A 17,183-nucleotide genomic window follows, 5' to 3' on the forward strand; every position below is an offset into this window, starting at 1 on the left:
TTGACTAATCTTTCTAGGATTTTAGCTATAAATGAGAGATTGGCTATAGGCCGAAAGTTGGCTGGATTTTCCGGAGAGAGGTTGGGCTTTTTTAGGAGGGGTTTTAGTATAGCGAGTTTGAGTGGGGTTGGCACTAAGCCCTGTGTGAGGGAGGCATTAATGATTTGAGCAATGGGCTTAGAAATAGCTTTGGCGCCAGCAATGAGCATATTAGCAGGAATCGAATCAAGCGGGTGGGATGCAGGTTTAAGTTTTTTTAGGATATTTTCAGTCTCAATAGTGGATGCTGGCTCGAAGGCTTCAAGGCTTGAAATTTGAAGAGGATTGGAAGTTGAGAGAGGAGGTTGGGGGGGAAGTTTTTTTCTGATCCAGGAGTGGTTTAAGTAAGTTATATACTTTCTCTTTGAAGAAGATAGCGAGTTCTTCGGCTTTGCTTGCAGATTTTTCATCTGGAATGATGAATGTGGGTGGTTTAGTGAGGGATGAGACCAGGGAGAAAAGAGCTTTAGGATCATAGATGAAGTGGTGGATTTTTCGAGAGTGGAAATCTTTTTTTTTCTGTAGGATAGCGATCCTGTATTGGTGCATGATGGTTTTGAAGGCTGAGTTGTTTTCCAAAGTCGGATTTTTTCTCCAGATGAGTTCTTTATTTCTAAGTTCCCGCTTTAAATGTCTAAGTTCGGGGGTATACCACGGCTTTTTCTTTTCTTTGTTAGAGTTGATGGTTTTGGAGATAAGAGGGCATGTCTGATCTGCAACTTTTTTGGTTATAGAGGACCAGGATGAGAGGGCTGAGTCAGCATCCGAGATGTTTATGTGTTTTAGTTCTTCCAATAGATGTGTGATAAGGGTTTCCTGATTGCATAGTTTTCTGAATTGAATCGAGGTTTTTAATGAGGTAGTAGTGCTTGGGAGGTGGGTTGCTAAGGATGAGCGGATTAGCTTGTGATCAGACCATGGGATTGGCAAGCAAACTACTGGGGCTGATAGGGAGAGACCTTTATTTATAAAGATTAGGTCTAGGGTATGGCCAGCTTTATGAGTTGATTCGTTTATTAGTTGATGAAATCCCATGGAGTTGAGAGTGTTGATGAAAGTTTCACAATTGGAGGAACGAGGGTTAGCATCTACGTGAAGGTTGAAATCTCCAAGTAGTATGGCTGGAGAGTCCGTGTTGATGTGACGAGCTATATATTCTATTAAAGGGGAAGGGTCGGAGTCAAGGCGGCCTGGAGGAGCGTAGATGAGGCCTATTTGTAGGTGAGATGATTTGAAGACAGCGAATTCAATATTAGAAGTAGCAATAGATGTGAGCAGAGATAATCCTATAAATTTTTTTGATGCTAATAACAAACCACCTCCTCTTTTCTTAGGTCTAGGGATGGAAAAGATGTCGTATGTTTGGAGAGGAAGTTGATTGATCAGGGCTGCATCCTCTAGTTTTAGCCATGATTCAGTGATGGCACATAGATCTGGTTTTTCCTCCTCCAGATAGTCACTTAGTAGGTGAGTTTTTTTTGAGAGAGATTGAGCATTCAAAAGGGTAACAGAGAAAAGCGTGAGGCCTAGGAGTTGGTTTAGCGGGGAAATCATGATTGGTAAGAGCCTTTTTTGTCGAGTTTGTGGTTCATAAGGGGCGGTTTGTTTGTTTGGTGTGAATCTCCTGATTTTATATATTATTGGGATTGAGTTGAGTCTCATATTTACTTAAAGATGAGACGCTGCAGTCAGACGAATGCTGGGCGAATGCAGTCAGACGAGTCAGACTGGGCGAATGCAGTCAGACGAGTCAGACTGGGCGAATGCAGTCAGACGAGTCAGACTGGGCGAATACAGTCAGACGAATGCTGGGCGAATGCAGTCAGGCGAATGCAGTCAGGTGAATGCTGGGCGAATGCAGTCAGGTGAATGCTGGGCGAATGCAGTCAGGCGAATGCTGGGCGAATGCAGTCAGGCGAATGCTGGGCGAATGCAGTCAGGTGGAGATAGAGGGAAACAGGAGACCCCTGGGAAAAGGAAGAGCAAAAGATGCCTTTTTTTTAATATCAAATAGGGCTCTGACACCTCTCCAATCTCATTTCACATCCCAACTGGGTTTCCAAAAAATTGGGGTGCTGGTAAGCACTGAATACCAACAATCAGTAAGAGAAAAATCTTTAGTCTTTTCTTTTAAGATATCTTATAATAGGAGCAGTGCAGAGTAAATAAAGCTTCAGCTCAGCTCTTCTGAGCTGTTACACTCAGTTAAATGTCACCATCTCTAACTTACACACCAATGAGTTAGTTTGTTCCTAATTGTTTGGTATTATATGCTAATAAGACTGGATTCTTGTAAGTCATATAGTTTCTTGTAAACTGAGCCCAGAAGGCAGAAATGAAACTCTGTGCTGACCAAGTTTATATACTTTTTAGCATTTCAGCAGAGATCAGTACAATCTCTATTCTTACATGCCTAATCCATGCAATCTCATTGTGCTATATTTATCTTTATTTCTTCACCGCCACTAAACTCTTCTGGCTTCATAGAAAACCGCTTTAAAGCACCCTTACAGGGTACTGATCTATTCCTTTACTTGTGTGGTCTGATAGGTAAGACCTTTCTCTTTTTCCTGTTCCAAGTCCCTCTTTCCTCTTCCTCGCTTTCTTTCCCTATCGTCTTCCCTCCCTCTGCACACTCCTCCTTTTTCCTTTTCCCTCTACCCCCTTCCCCATCTTGTCCCCTTTTTCTTCCTCTTCACCTCTCTAGCTAACTGTTGCTCCTACCTACACCAGCCAGCCAGAGAAGGAGAGTGGTACTTAATGCCATTTCTGCCCCCCTCCTGGAGCCTGCTCATGGTTTGAAGTGCATGGGGACACTGGTAGAGCTATGTTCTTTTTGGTTCAAACCACAAATCTATCTCAGGCAGAGATGGCATGAAGCGCCCCTCTTTTACTTCTACCAAGAGGTTGAGGGAAGGAGGACAGCTGGCTGACTACCAAGTAGGTTAAGGCTCCGTGGCTGACTAGAGGGAAGGAGCAAGGCCAGTCCCACAACCCTACTTTCTTCCTGTAGCTTACCCTCTTCCACCAACAATTTCTCCAAGAAGGGGCAGATTTTGCAGCCCTTGCCATTGAATTGCTGGACAAACCAGGGCTGTGGGTATAGCTTTGGGCAGCACTGAGGTAGAGATGAAACAGATCCAAGGAGCAAGTTAAGACATCAGAAGATATATACTTTCACTATTAGGTACATTGTATAGTAACACAAAAAGTAGACTCTGCTTCTATGTAGCAAACCTACTATATCATAACAGCACTAACGCCCAGGATACAAAAAGTAAAAATCTTGCTTATAAAAAGACGCACTGCAAGTATTGCACTGAACCCTAAAACACAAATGAATCTTCTGTTGGAAAATAAAGATTGAAAAACAAAACAAGCTGGACTTACATAAGTGCCTACATGCTAACAGCATAATCTCACCTTGGTTCCACAGAACATACACAGACCCTTACCAAATAGCGTAAGTGAACCCAAATTAAAAATAAATGTACCAAAAAAAAACTTGAAATGGAAATCCCAAGAAGCCTAGTTACATTGAGTGCAACACTGAAGGAATAGAACAGAAATGCATTTCCTTTTCCAGTGTGCAAAATGCAAAGGTATCAGAGATGCATATTTCTCAAAACTGATTGAGAAATTAGACTTCCTGCAAAAAAAAATCCATTAATGTCCTTTCTGTATGTTGTAACTTTATTTTACTGTTCTTATTATTATTATTATTATTTTGGTTGTTATTGAATCATTCTTTGAAATCCTTTGTCAACCTGAGTACAAAGGTTTCCTGAATCTAATCTAATGCAATATGTAGCTAGAAGAATATGTGCTTGGCAAGATAGAGCTTTATTGCAATATATTCTCTCTTTATTCATAAAGGAGCACATGGGACACATGTGGCTAGCATTGCTGCTGGATACTTTCCAGAAGAACCAGAAAGGAATGGCGTGGCACCTGGAGCTCAGATTCTTGCAATCAAGATTGGTGATACCAGGCTAAGTACAATGGAAACAGGCACAGGCTTAATAAGAGCTGTACGTTTTCTATTTGTATTTGCATTTGCTTAGAATTTGCCGGTTTAGAAGCATATTCTTATGATAAATGTAAGAAAATCCCTCATGAAATACTAGTCAGAAAACTAAAAAGTCATGGATGGTATAAATTTTACTTGTTAACTCTTTAAAAGAAAGGAAACAGAATGTGAGATTAAGTGGTCAGATTTTCCAGCAAATAAAAAAAAAATAGTGGAGTGCCCCTAGGATCTTTTCTCGGACCAGTGTTTTAACTTATGTATTAATGATCTGGAAAAGGTAGCAACAAGTGAAGTTGTACATTTGCAGATGGCATAAACATATTCAAAGTAATTAAAACAGAAGCAGAGTAAGGATCTGCAGAAGGACCTTGCAAGACTTGGAAACTGAACATTTACAGTGCATTGTAAGTTTTCACACCCTTGTACATTTTTTATATTTTGTTGTCTAACAAAGTTTTTCACTGATCTACAGTGAACTCTGTTTCATTGTAAAATAACAATTGTAGAAATATTCCAAAAGTAATTGAGTAGAAAAAAAAGAAAATATCTTATGTCTTCATACTGCTTGACTCAATACTTGGTGGAAGCCCTTTTTGCAATAATAAGTTATGAGTCATTTAGGATAAGTGCTTTGCACAGTGGGCTGGTGCAGTTTTGCCCATTCTTGGCAGAAGAGCCCAAGCTTTTTCAGGTTGGCAGGGGATCATCTGTGGACTGTGGTCTTCAAAGTCTTGCCACTGATTTTCTGTTGGATTCAGGTCTGGATTTTGCATAATTAAGCCCTGAATTCATTGTTAGTGGATATAGTGAAAGCAGTTAGTGTAGGTGGGTTTAAAAAAGATTTGGACAGATTTCTGGAGGAAAAGTCCATAAACCATTATTAAGGTGGCATTGCAGGAATCACTGCAAATCCCTGGGATAAGCTACCTGGATTTTGTCTGCCCTTTGGGATCCTGCCAACTACTTGTGACGTGGATTGGTTGCTGCTGGAAACCAGATACTGGGCTTGATGAAACTTTGGTCTGACCCAGTATGGCAAATCACATGTTCTTATGATCTTTCCAAGTTCCCACTGCTGTAAAGAATCCCTACATCATAATACTTCTACCCCCATGCTTCACTGTAGAAAAGATGTTAGCAGGGTGATGTGCTGTGTGTGGTTTTTTTTACTACACACATCTCTTAGTATGGAGACTAAAAGGTTCTACTTTAGTCTCATTAGACCACAAAACTTTCTCCCACTTTTACATAGTGTCACCTAAGTAAGTGTTTCATTTCAAACACTATGCAGCTCATCATGGCATGCATTCAGCGGTGGCTTCCATCTTGCCACCCTCCTATACAGACTATGTTTGTGGAATGATCTTGAAATTGTTGAAATCAACATTTTCACCAGGTTAAACTCGAAGACATCTCTATCTAGTTATTTTAAAGTAATCCTATAATGACCTTTTGCAGCATTTTCTTTAACACACAGCTACTGATTTTGGAGGGATGGTCTGATCGTGGAAGTGTCTTGATCATGCCAAAGTGTTTCCATTTACAAAGATGAACTTGACAGTGCTCCAGGAGTATTCAAACACAAGAAATTTTCTTTTAGCTTTCCCCCAATCTGTTCTTTTCCTGCAATGTTGTTCCGGAGTTCTTTCCATAGCTCTTTGTTGTTTTGATCTTTGCTTCAATTCACATCATACAACAGAAACAGTTTGCTTCTTCACCCATGAGTATTTGAATCAGCTCAACTACTGTGATTAGACATAGGTAGTCTAGTCTCTCTTTAACATCATATGGGCCTTGTTAGGGCAGTTTTTTGTATCTGCACCAAATTTGTTTTCTGTGAGGGTGTGAAAGTTATGAAATCAGACTTTTTTTTCCCCATAGTTACTTTGGCATATTTATATTGATTTTGATGATGAAAGTGTATTTTGTATAGATCAGTAACACAGATGCCTATTTTAATGCATTTTATTTTAGTTTTTTGAAACCTGAATGTGAAAAATGTGCAAGATTTGAAGACTTTTACAAGGCACAGTAAATGGCAAATTTACTATGGACAAGTGCAAAATGATGTACATAAGGAAAAATAATTCTAAATATAGGTGCACAGTACTGGGTTCCATATTTAGGAGTAAGCATCTGGGAAAAGGATCTTAGAGTAATAATAGTTGAAATCCTTACCAAATAATGCAGCTGGAGTCAGAACTTATTTAGAAGAGAATGTAGAATAAAACTGAATATCATAATGCCTCTGAATAGAACTATGATGCAACCACATTTTGAGTATTGTGTGCTTCTGGGTACAGCAGAACTAGAAAATGTACTGAGAGAGGTCACAACAACGATAAAGGGGGTGGAATGGCTCACTTACAAAGAGGCTAAACAGGTTAGGGCTCTTCAGTTTGAAGAAGAGACAATTCAGAGGGGGAGTATGATAGAGGTTTTTAAAATTGTGAGTGTAATACATATATAGGGAATGGTTATTTACCATTTCTTATAGTAGTAGGACTAGGGATACTCTTGAAACTAACTACAAATTTAAAACAAATTGAAATCTATCTTTTTTTTTTTTAAACTCGGTGCACACTTAAGCTGTGGAGTTGGGTGCCAGAGGATGTAGTCAACTCAACTACTATAGAGCTAGGTTTAAAATGGGTTTGGAGAAGTTCCTGGCTAGAGTCCATAAACAAGCATTAGCCAGATGGACTTGTGGAAAGCCATTGCTTATCACCAAGGTTGAACAGCAAGGAGTTGGATCTGTTTGGGATCTGCTGCATCCTTCCTAATGACCTGGGTTAGCCACTGTCGAGACAGGATGCTAAACTTGATGGTCTGATCTAGCATAGTACATATTATGGGGATAGATTTTCAAAACCTACGCGCACCCATCCATGTGCGCTCGCTATCCAGTGTGCACACATGGGCGCGCAATTTTATAACATTTGCGCGCATGTTATAAAATGCCAGGTCAGCGCACGTAAGGGGGGTCTACTTTTGCAATTATGCATGGCGACGCATCGGGGCCTTCCCCAGTTCCCTCCCAGTCCGCTCCAATTAAGGAGCGGGCTGGGAGGGAACTTCCTAACCCCCTATCCTGTCTTCCCCCTTATCCCTATCCTAGCTACCCCAAATTTTATTTTACCTTTTGCTCCTGCCTCGGAGCAGGAGCAAGTTGTGTGTGCCGACTCAGCGGCAAATGGCCATTGTGCCAGGTGCCTCTAGCCCCACCCTGCCCCTGGACCGGCCCTTTTACAAGCCCCGAGACTTGCACGCTTTCCCAGGGTTTACACGCATTGCCAGGCTGTTTGAAAATTGGCCCGGTGCGCATAAGGCCCGGCTACATGCGTAAGCCCCGTGATTTATGCGCACCGGGATTTACCCCTATATTTTTATGTTATATCTTTGTTTATGTGAGCCATTTTGAGTTTGGTTTCCCTCAAAAGTACATTTTTGAAAAAATGCAATCATAAGCAGTGGTGTTGATGACAGGGAAGGAGAGATTTAAATGTTATGACTCTCTTATGGTAGATGACAGAAAATTATTAAATTTAAATTGCACTAAATTGAATAAATATGGTCTTACATGTGCAGACTTTAAAATAGATCTGTTCCTTTGTCATGTATTTCAATAAATTTCACTAAAGGTATTAACTCTTTTAACAGATGATAGAAGCCATAAAATATAAATGTGATCTTATCAACTACAGTTATGGAGAAGCAACACATTGGCCAAATTCTGGGTAAGCTTAATTAACTATTTGTATTTCTCTATCCTGTAGTGGATATTGTATATGGAATGGAAGCTGTCTTGTTTCAGAGTGGTCTGAAACAAAAACACAGGCAAAATAGCATTTTATTGCACCCAGTAGTTAAGTTGTATAAAATCAGTAGTGGGACTATCGAGAGAGGGAATTTAAAGTTAATAGATTGTGAAAATCAGTCAAGTATGCTCATTGTAGAACCCTTGTGATGAACCATATTGATATTTTGTTTGTAATATTTTGATATTTTTGGTGTGCCATAATTTCAAACATAGAAACATGGCAGAAAAAAAAACGCATGGCCTATCTAATCTGCCCATCTGCACCAATTATTCAGCTCTACAATATCTACCACTTCTTCAGAGATCCCCTTATACTTATCCCTGTGCTTTTTTGAATTAATATACTATCCTTGTCTCCAAGTGAGGTGATCAAATTTGCCAGTGACACACAATTATTCAAAGTTCTCAAATTACAAGAGGATTGTGAGAAATTGCAAGAGGACATTGCGAGATTGGGCATGCAAATGGCAAATGAAATTTAATGTAGACAGGTGCAAGGTGATGCACTTAGGAAGAGTAACTCAAATTCCATAATGGTTTAACAGTGTCGCCCTTACCTTTCCTCACTTGTAATACAAAGAATCTGAGCTCTTCCACTCAATGGCCAAATGTTTGCCAGTGCCTCACCAAAGGGGCACCCTCTTTCAAAGTTCTTAAACAACTTTTATGTTCAGTAATCCTAACATGGACTTCTCTCTTCGTATGTCCAATATAGACCTTATTGCAGGGGCACACAATAGCATACACCATCAGAGTGACATGAATAATGTCCTCTAATGGTAAAAGGCTAACATCCCTGTATAGGTCTAAACGATTTAGTGACCAAAACATTTTCACATACCCAACAGTCATTACATTTATATTGGCCATTCTGCATACTAGGCATAAATTCCACATCATCTGAGACTAATAGATTCCTTAGATTCTTGCCCCCACGCATAGCAAATATAGGATTTTCTGAAAACCCCGGTAAGGCACTCAAAACTGGCCGATGTTTTAAAATGATGTGTTTAATACATCCTGACCTAGTGGAATAAGGAATACCACAAATAATCCTTTGCATCTGTGATCGGGATTCAGAAATTAACAGATTTTCTTTATTAGTATACAGAGCTCTTTTATAGGCTTGTTTCACACATCTATATGGATACCCACGTGAGATGAAGTTTTGAACCAACTGCTTGGCCCTGACCTTATATTCATCAATAGTGGTACATACCTGTCTATATCTAAGAAATTGTCCTACAGCGATCCCTTCCTTCTTTGGAGTCACTGCTATTTATAATTTATCATTTAAATCATTTTGGATTCATGTTGCATGGACATATATTTATATTTCCCCTGAGGAAGCCCTGTCGAGGGTGAAACAAGGATCCTTGTAGGGTCACTACATAGGAAAGGTTATTGTACAAAAAGGACATTATAACAGGGTTAATATATATTACAACATATTGTAAAAATCTAATGAGTGATAGATAAGGAGGATATTGTGTTGTAAAAGGTGATGGTGGTGATTTAAATAATGTATGAGTGTATGGGTATGTGTGTGTTGGTTTGATGAATGGATATGTTTTATAATGAGATATATGTAATATACATTATTTTATTATTTGGGGTGCATCTCAAAGTTTATACTGATTTTGTGTTTTGTTGAATAATAAATGTAGTAAATATAATAAATGTGATTGTAATAGTTATTTGAACCATTGTTGTGGGTATATTTGTAAATTATATATTAGACCTCTGTTTATGTATATTATTGCTGTTGATTTCAATGGGAAACATACTCCTTATAATTACCTGATTGGCCTGTAGATCACACCAGTAATAATGGATGCACCATTTTTTTAATTTTTTTTAGTACGGTCCATAATGCTATATGTCTATATTTAAAATCACCAACAATGTAAATCTGAGGGAAATGCAGCACAGAATTTTCCATAGAGTGGTATGTTCCCTGCAACGAGCATATCAAATGAAGTTTATTACTTCCCCTATATGTCAGAAATGTAATTAATGCCCTGCCACCCTGATACATGCATTCTGGGACTCTGCACTAATCCAAATGTTTTGGGAGGAAGTTCGTTCCTTGGTGTCTGACCGGTTTCCCACCCCAGTCACCTGGTCATGTTCATTTTGTTTATTAAATAACGATGTGGGAGACAGTTGAACAATGATAATACTTTTATTTTTTGCAAAGACTTGTCTTATTGCTAAGAAGTGCATTCTGCTTTGTTGGATGGATGGCACATCACCGGATGGAACTCTGTGGAAGGCAAAAATGACTGAGTTATATCACCTGGAATATGGATCGCAATTCTTTTACTTTTCCACTAAGAAAAAAAAAAGATTTTCCAGGACATGTGGTACAACTATTATAACTCCCTTCCACACAACATCCAGAAGTTGTTCCCATTATCAAAAGATATGGCTTAAAAGATGCTGGTGGGAGTGGATGATGTATAAGGATACTAGATGACTTAGTATGCTCCCTACACTATGGAGTTGATTATGCTTGACGTCACGGGAGGGGAGGGAGGAATGGAGATTGGGGGGAAGGGGGGAGAAAAGATTTCAAAACTACTGTAAGGATGCCAGTTGAAGTGTGTATATGCTTTGTTTTATATCTTTTATATGATGTATGACATTGTGAATAAAAATTATTGGGAAAAAAAAAACTAGGGAACATGGGTGGCGGGAGGTGCCAATGAATTTGGCATATCATCCACAAACAAAACAAGAAGGAAGCGGAAGAAACAAAATCAATCAGTTCAAAAAAGCATAAAAAGTGATTACGAAGAGCAGCTGGAAAGCTATGACTACAAATGTTCATAGTTTGGGCAATAAAACCCCAGACCTGCAGGCCCTAATAGTGGAGGCGGACTTGGACATTGTAGTTGTTTCCGAGACATGGTTCACTGATTCTCAAGATTGGGATATGGCCATCCCGGGCTATAATTTATTTAAAAAAAAAAAAGAGACAGAAAAGGGGGAGAAGTAGCTCTTTATGTCAAAACAATATCCAAGTAACCGAATTGCAAGGGGCATGGGGTAGAAAAGAAGCATTCTTTTAGCATCAAAGAGTCAAGTTCCTCTTTAACATCTACTTGCCATCTTGGAGCCAGGTTGTCAAAAATGGCATGTTTAGTAACATTCTGACAGAATTTATACAATAAAGACAAGGAACCTTGTTTACTTTGAAATAATTTGAGAAGAAATAAATATGTATTAGTCAGAGGGAATTTTCTCCCCATCAAGAGTCGGAACACAAAAGTACGTAGCTGTGCATACCCCAAAAAATTGGTAGTCTGCATTCCCAAATGGGCTTGCAGGTCCCCAAACGTCTGAAGGCAGTCCATCGCTGGAGTCAAAAAATTAACCCGAAGTCCATTGCGACAACGAGAGCGAGAAACCCCAAGAAAAGGTTTAGTAAAATAATACTTTAGGGTTTCCTTTTAATGGATAATGAGTTGATACCTGTGTATATAACTGTAAAAGGTTACGCAGGTCCACCCATATTTGCCTCATATTATGAACCAATTGAGCTTTAATGCCCAAATTAGGTGTAAAATAAATTTGGGATCTACCGGGTTACATATATATACAATTAACGGGTACACCGTATATTCGGAAGTGCCATTTATCCAATCACCTAAGAAATGAAGATTTGCCGCCCATGTATATTTTTTTAAAGTCTGGGAGGTTTAACCTTCCTCTTTCCTTGGGGCCATCAATGTGGCATAGTTCTGCCTTGCCCTTTTACCTTGCCATACAAAGCACATGATGCCTCGTTGTAGGTGTCTTAAATCCTTGTTAAGTATGATAGGAAGCATACTTAGTAAATAGAGAATTTTTGGAGTTATAACCATTTTAATTACTGCAATTCACCCAAAGAGAGTAATGGGAAAAGTTTTTTCCAAGCTTCCAATTTGGTCAAGATTTATCAAGCACAGAGTGTACGTTGACAGAGTACCATTTGTGAGTGTCTTTGTGAATGAATATTCCAAGGTATTTTATCTTGTCCCCTGCCCATTGAACCGGAAAGGAGAGCCAATTATGCTCCAAGCCGCCCATAACATCCAACGCCTCCATCTTATCTAGGTTTAATTTAAATCCGGATACCTCCTGATACGCCGAAAATAGCTGTAGTGGAAGGGATAGAGCTGTGCGTGCCCTAGATAACAATAGTAATAGATCATCAGCAAACCTCAAGGTTTTATAGTAGTGCCTACCAAGTGGAATGCCTTCTATGCCGGGATGGGACCTCAGGGCAATAGTGAGGGGTTCCACTGACAGAATGAAAAGTAACTGTGACAGAGGACACCCCTGTCTAGTCCCCCTACCCAGTAGGAACCCATCAGAGAGAGTTCCATTAACAAGAATTCTTGCAGTCGGGTTAGTATACAATACGGTGATAATAGTCATAGATTTTACCATGAAATCCAAATCTGTGGAGTACTTGTTTCAAAAAATTCCAAGCGACCCTGTCGAATGCTTTTTCAACGTCACAAGCCACTAAAAGGGGGTCTTGGACAGAGTGTTGTCGGCAATATTCTAATGTGCAGAGCACTTTGTGAATGTTTACAGTGGATCAGCGCCCTTTCACAAAACCAACCTGGTCCCCCTCTGTAATGTGGACATCACATTTTTCAGCCGGTTGGCAATAATCTTAGCATAAATCTTAATATCCAGATTTAACAGAGATATCTGTCTAAAAGACGCCGTCAGAAGAGGGTCATGCCCTGGTTTAGGGAGAACCACTATAGTAGCCATTGCCATAGAGTCTGGCATACAACCCTCCTGACACATAGCTTCATACACTGCATGTAGAGACTCTGGGACTTCTTGACTTAATATTTTATAGGATTGTTCGTATTTATTGGGGGCGTATATTGAAGCTAGCGTCACCTCTTTACCCATAAGACGTCCCAATTCAATGACACATCTCCCACCAGAATCTGCTATCTGCCATTTTAATTTGAAATCTAGAGCTTTGTGCAGAAGTATAGCGATCCCACAGCCGAGAAAACATGCCCAATCCCCTTTTTTTTTTTAGTTTGGCTGCTTCGGATTAAGTAAGGTTGGTCGCCTGTAAAAAAAAAAAATTAACTTCGCGCTTAATTTGCGTATTCTTTGTAAAATTTTCTCTCTTTATGGGCGCCCCCAAACCAGAAACATTCCAAGTCATTATAGTCCCCGCCATTTATCTAGCTGTAAAGATTCATACCCTGAGGTCAGTGTAAAACACCCCCACTGTTTCCTTGACATATCATGTCTTAACCTTTCCCACCTGAACAGCCATAGTATGTATATGTCGCAGGGAATAACAAGTTCAAAATGGAGTAACACTACGATAGGTTTCTTAAAGTATACTTGGCATCTCAACCCCCAGCGCACATCCCTTCCCACCCTCCCTATCCCCGAAATCTGAAAAACATTCTTAACGATTTGTACCTCCCCAACTAGTACAAACTTGGGATCAGGAGTCATCAACTTACGACGTGTTCAGTCGTCTCACATTAGGAAAACAAACAGTGAGAAGATCATAGTTTTCAGATGATGATGTACAACAAGAATATGAAAAATGAGAAACAGAGAAAAAAGGTAACATCGACTAGCCAGATGAACCATCGGCTCAAAATTTCCATGTTTAGTATCGAGTAGCCCCTATCTCGCACAAAACCTCCAATGCACTCCCAGGGCCACTCACAGCTAGTCAGATGTGGTAGGGTCCATGGACTTCCAAAAGTTGACATACTGAGGACAAACACTCAATTGGTGGCCTGTACATGCTGCCAAAGAATGCCCAATGAGTTAGTCATCCCTCCTGTGTGGTGCTCCCCTGCTAGATAGAGTCCACATAGTCTTGTGTTGGTGAGCCCTCATCAAAAATCTTGAGTGATCCTTGGTGCCATATTTTTAACCACGGGGTAAAGCAAGGAAAACTGAATCTTCTTAGCAGCTAGGAGTGAATGCCTTGCAAAGCCCTGACACCTTCGCAGAAAAATCCTGGAAGATTTAAATTTTCTTATCATATTTCATTTCCCGTTCTTTGCGGTAATGCTGTAATATAAGTGCTTTGTGGGCATAATTCGTCTCGCAATAATCACTCTCGATCTATGGGGGGTAGTTGCTTGTTGGGTACTCAATCGATGTGCACGCTCTATTAGGCCCCTAATACAGGCCTGTAGGTCCAGAATCTGTGTCATCAGCCAGGTTTCCAAGATGTGAGGGAGCTCAGCATCAGTAATGGCTTCAGGGAAGCCTACAAAATGTAGGTTGTTTCTACGAGTATGATTTTCTAGCTCGTCTAGCTTGTCATCCTGGGCTTTCACAATTTTTTCCATCTCTGTCATTCAGCATTCCAATGCTCCAACATTGTCCTCTATTAACGTGGTGCGGCCTTCCACACGTTCCAACTGATTGTCCATTTCTAATAAAGAGGAACGTACCTTGGCAATCTGTTCCGATATCTGGTGTAAATGTGCATAGAGTGCTACAATAACCACTTGGGAGATTTTATCTTCTAGAGATTCTTCCCCCAGGAGCTCCGGATTTTCTGGAGTTGTCGGCACCATTTTAGGTTCAGGCCGTTTCGCCGCCTTTTTCTCTTTTCTTTGTAATTTGGTCGCCATGCCTCTTCTGAAACTGCTCTCTGATCCTCTGTATGGATGGGCAATTCCCCGGAATACTGATCAGTAAATTGTGGATGAAAACAGAATTGCCCAAATTGCAAAAATGTGTGAGATGTCTGGAGCTCGGTCGGTGTGCTTCCAGCCGAGATCACCACATCACGTGACTCCCATGCTCCCTAGTTTAAATGCCTTATAATGTATGATAATCATTTTCACTTAGCCTCCTCTTTCCTGCCTTTGACAAATGTAGACCATCATTACCCTATCATATTTTATTGTTCCATACAGGGCCCCAGCTTCCAGTGTATCCAAATCCACATTCGTTACACCAAGTTTTGAGCCAGGCATTGAAACTATCTTTATGGCATAGCCTTTCCTTTCCCTTTCCATGAATAGGTAATACTTTGAAAAGGCAATAGTCTTTGCCATGTGACTAATCTTTTTCCCTAGATTTTGGAAATCTTTCTGAAGTTTATGGACACTTTCTAGCAATGTCATTGTTCCCCCAATAGTAAATAACATTGATATCAGAGTTCTTGCTTTCTTCTATAATAGCATTGACCACTTGGTTTGCATTTCTGTTAGCTGAAGATCTTGGAAGGCATTTAACTGAGTTCCCAAATTGATTACTCTGGTGACTGAATCTCCCAGGAGATGCACCTTTCTTTTATGACATTTGATCATGTTGAAGGTGCATTGGGTGACTACATCCCTTTTAGACATTTTACTCCAAGTATTTCCAGTGATCATCAGATGTATGATTTGATATCATAAATAAGATATAGAGAAGTCTCTCGAAGATGGAGTTTTGAATTTCAAAAATACGTACTTTGTCAAAATGGGGATGTTCCTGGAGGAAGAACTAAGTGACTGGGAGAAAATGGGTGAGGTGGAACAACAGTGGGACAAACTAAAAGGAGCTAATTCAAAGGCAATAAATCTATATGTTATGAAAGTAAACAATAGTAAGAGGAAAAAGAAACAGATATGGTTCTCAAAGGAGGTGGCTGAAAAAATAAAGGCAAAAAGAACATCATTCAAGAAGTATAAGGGATCCCTAAAAGAGGGAAGAATATCTGGTGAAACTAGGAGACAAATCGGGAAAGCAAAAAATCAAGGGGAAGAAAGGATTGCCAAAGAGGTAAAGCGAGGTAACAAAATATTTTTCAGATATATCAGAGGAAGAAGGGAGGCTTGAAGTGACGAGGAGCAATGTGTGGAGAGAGACGAAGAAATGACAGAAATATTAAACAAAATAATTTTATGCACGAACGAAGGCCGTTGAGAAGACTGTAGATGGAGGTGGAATAGACAAAACTCCATTTACAGAAGAGTATATATATAGTAAGAGCTAGAAAACTGAAAGTAGACAAGACCATGGGACCAGATGAGGTACTTCCCAGGATACTGAGGGAGCTCAAGAGATGTGCTGACAGGTCTGCTAAAAGACCTATTCAATAGATCCCTGGAAACAGGAATGGTGCCATGTGTCTGGAGAAGAGCTATGATAGTTCTGCTTCATAAGAGTGGTAGCAGAGAGGATGCTAGAAACTACAGGCCTGATAGCCTTACCTGAGTGATGGCAAAATTAATAGAAGTAAATATGTTTTTGAATGTTAGAATTCGCTAATGTTCATTGTTTAATGTATCGCCTCCCAGCGAAAGTTCTATTCCAATGTAAACCGGTGTGATCTGTATTCTTTATAGGAATGTCAGTTATATAAAAATTCAAAATAAATAAATAATAGTGAACTATCTACAAACTAGTGGGTTGCTGGACCTGAGACAGCATGGATTCAGCAGCGGAAGGTCCTGTCAGACAAATCTGATTGGGTGACTAGATTGTATCAAGGTAGAGTGCTTGATGTGATTTTCTTGGATTTTAGCATAGCGTTTGGTAAGGCTCGCATAGGAGGCTCATGAATAAAATGAGAAACTTGGGCCTCTGTGCTAAGGTGGTGGAGCGGACTTTAAACTGGTTGACTGACGGGACAGCGTGTAATGGTAAATAAAACCTACTCTGAAGAGAGAACAGTGTTAAGTGGAGTGGCACAGGGATCGGTTTTGGCACTGGTTCTCTTCAATATCTTTGCGAATGACATTGCGGAAGGGATAGAAGATAAAGTTTATCTGTTTGCAGATGATACTAAGATCTACAACAGAGTGGACATGCCTGAAGTAGTAGAGAAAATGAAAAGTAATTTAAGAAAGCTTGAAGAGTGGTCAAAGACTTGACAACTGGGATTAAATGCCAAGAAGTGCATAATCATACATTTGGGGTTTGGTGATCCAAAAGAACAGTTTGTGATGGGGGGTGAAAGATTGATGTGCACAGATTGGGAAGAGGGATCTTAGAGTGATAGTGTTTGACGATCTGAAGGTGGAAAAGTCATGTGATAAGGCAATAGCCAAAGCCAGTAAAATATATAAAAAACCCAAAATAATAAGAACACAGTAATAGAAACATAAAAGCATAATATCAAACTATTGTCTTAAGAACAATTAATACATCAATTAAAAATACAAATTAATCTATAAAATAGTGTAAAAAGTGCTAAGTAAATCATAGTCATAAGAACAGTCAGTAGACTTCCGGCGATGACGTAAGCCGAGACGGAAGCAGGGGGATAGAGCTCCGCTGCCCCACTCAAACTTCAGC

The 17,183-nt window shown here is 39.8% G+C and overlaps 1 protein-coding gene across 5 annotated transcripts in view; it reads left to right on the forward strand.

Annotated features, from left to right (window-relative positions):
- The window catches only part of TPP2 (tripeptidyl peptidase 2), a 315,654-nt gene that overhangs the window by 69,019 nt on the left and 229,452 nt on the right, over positions 1–17,183 (forward strand). For all 5 annotated transcript variants that reach the window (XR_003857142.1, XR_003857143.1, XM_029604520.1 and 2 more), the window contains exons 7-8: positions 3,916–4,070; positions 7,730–7,806. Coding sequence is in view for 3 of the 5 variants with exons in the window: in XM_029604520.1 (XP_029460380.1) it covers positions 3,916–4,070; positions 7,730–7,806 (232 nt within the window). In the remaining 2 variants the exon portion in view is untranslated. The remainder of the gene's footprint in view (positions 1–3,915; positions 4,071–7,729; positions 7,807–17,183) is intronic.

Source organism: Rhinatrema bivittatum, chromosome 5, assembly GCF_901001135.1.
Source record: "Rhinatrema bivittatum chromosome 5, aRhiBiv1.1, whole genome shotgun sequence".
NCBI classification, from domain to species: domain Eukaryota; kingdom Metazoa; phylum Chordata; class Amphibia; order Gymnophiona; family Rhinatrematidae; genus Rhinatrema; species Rhinatrema bivittatum.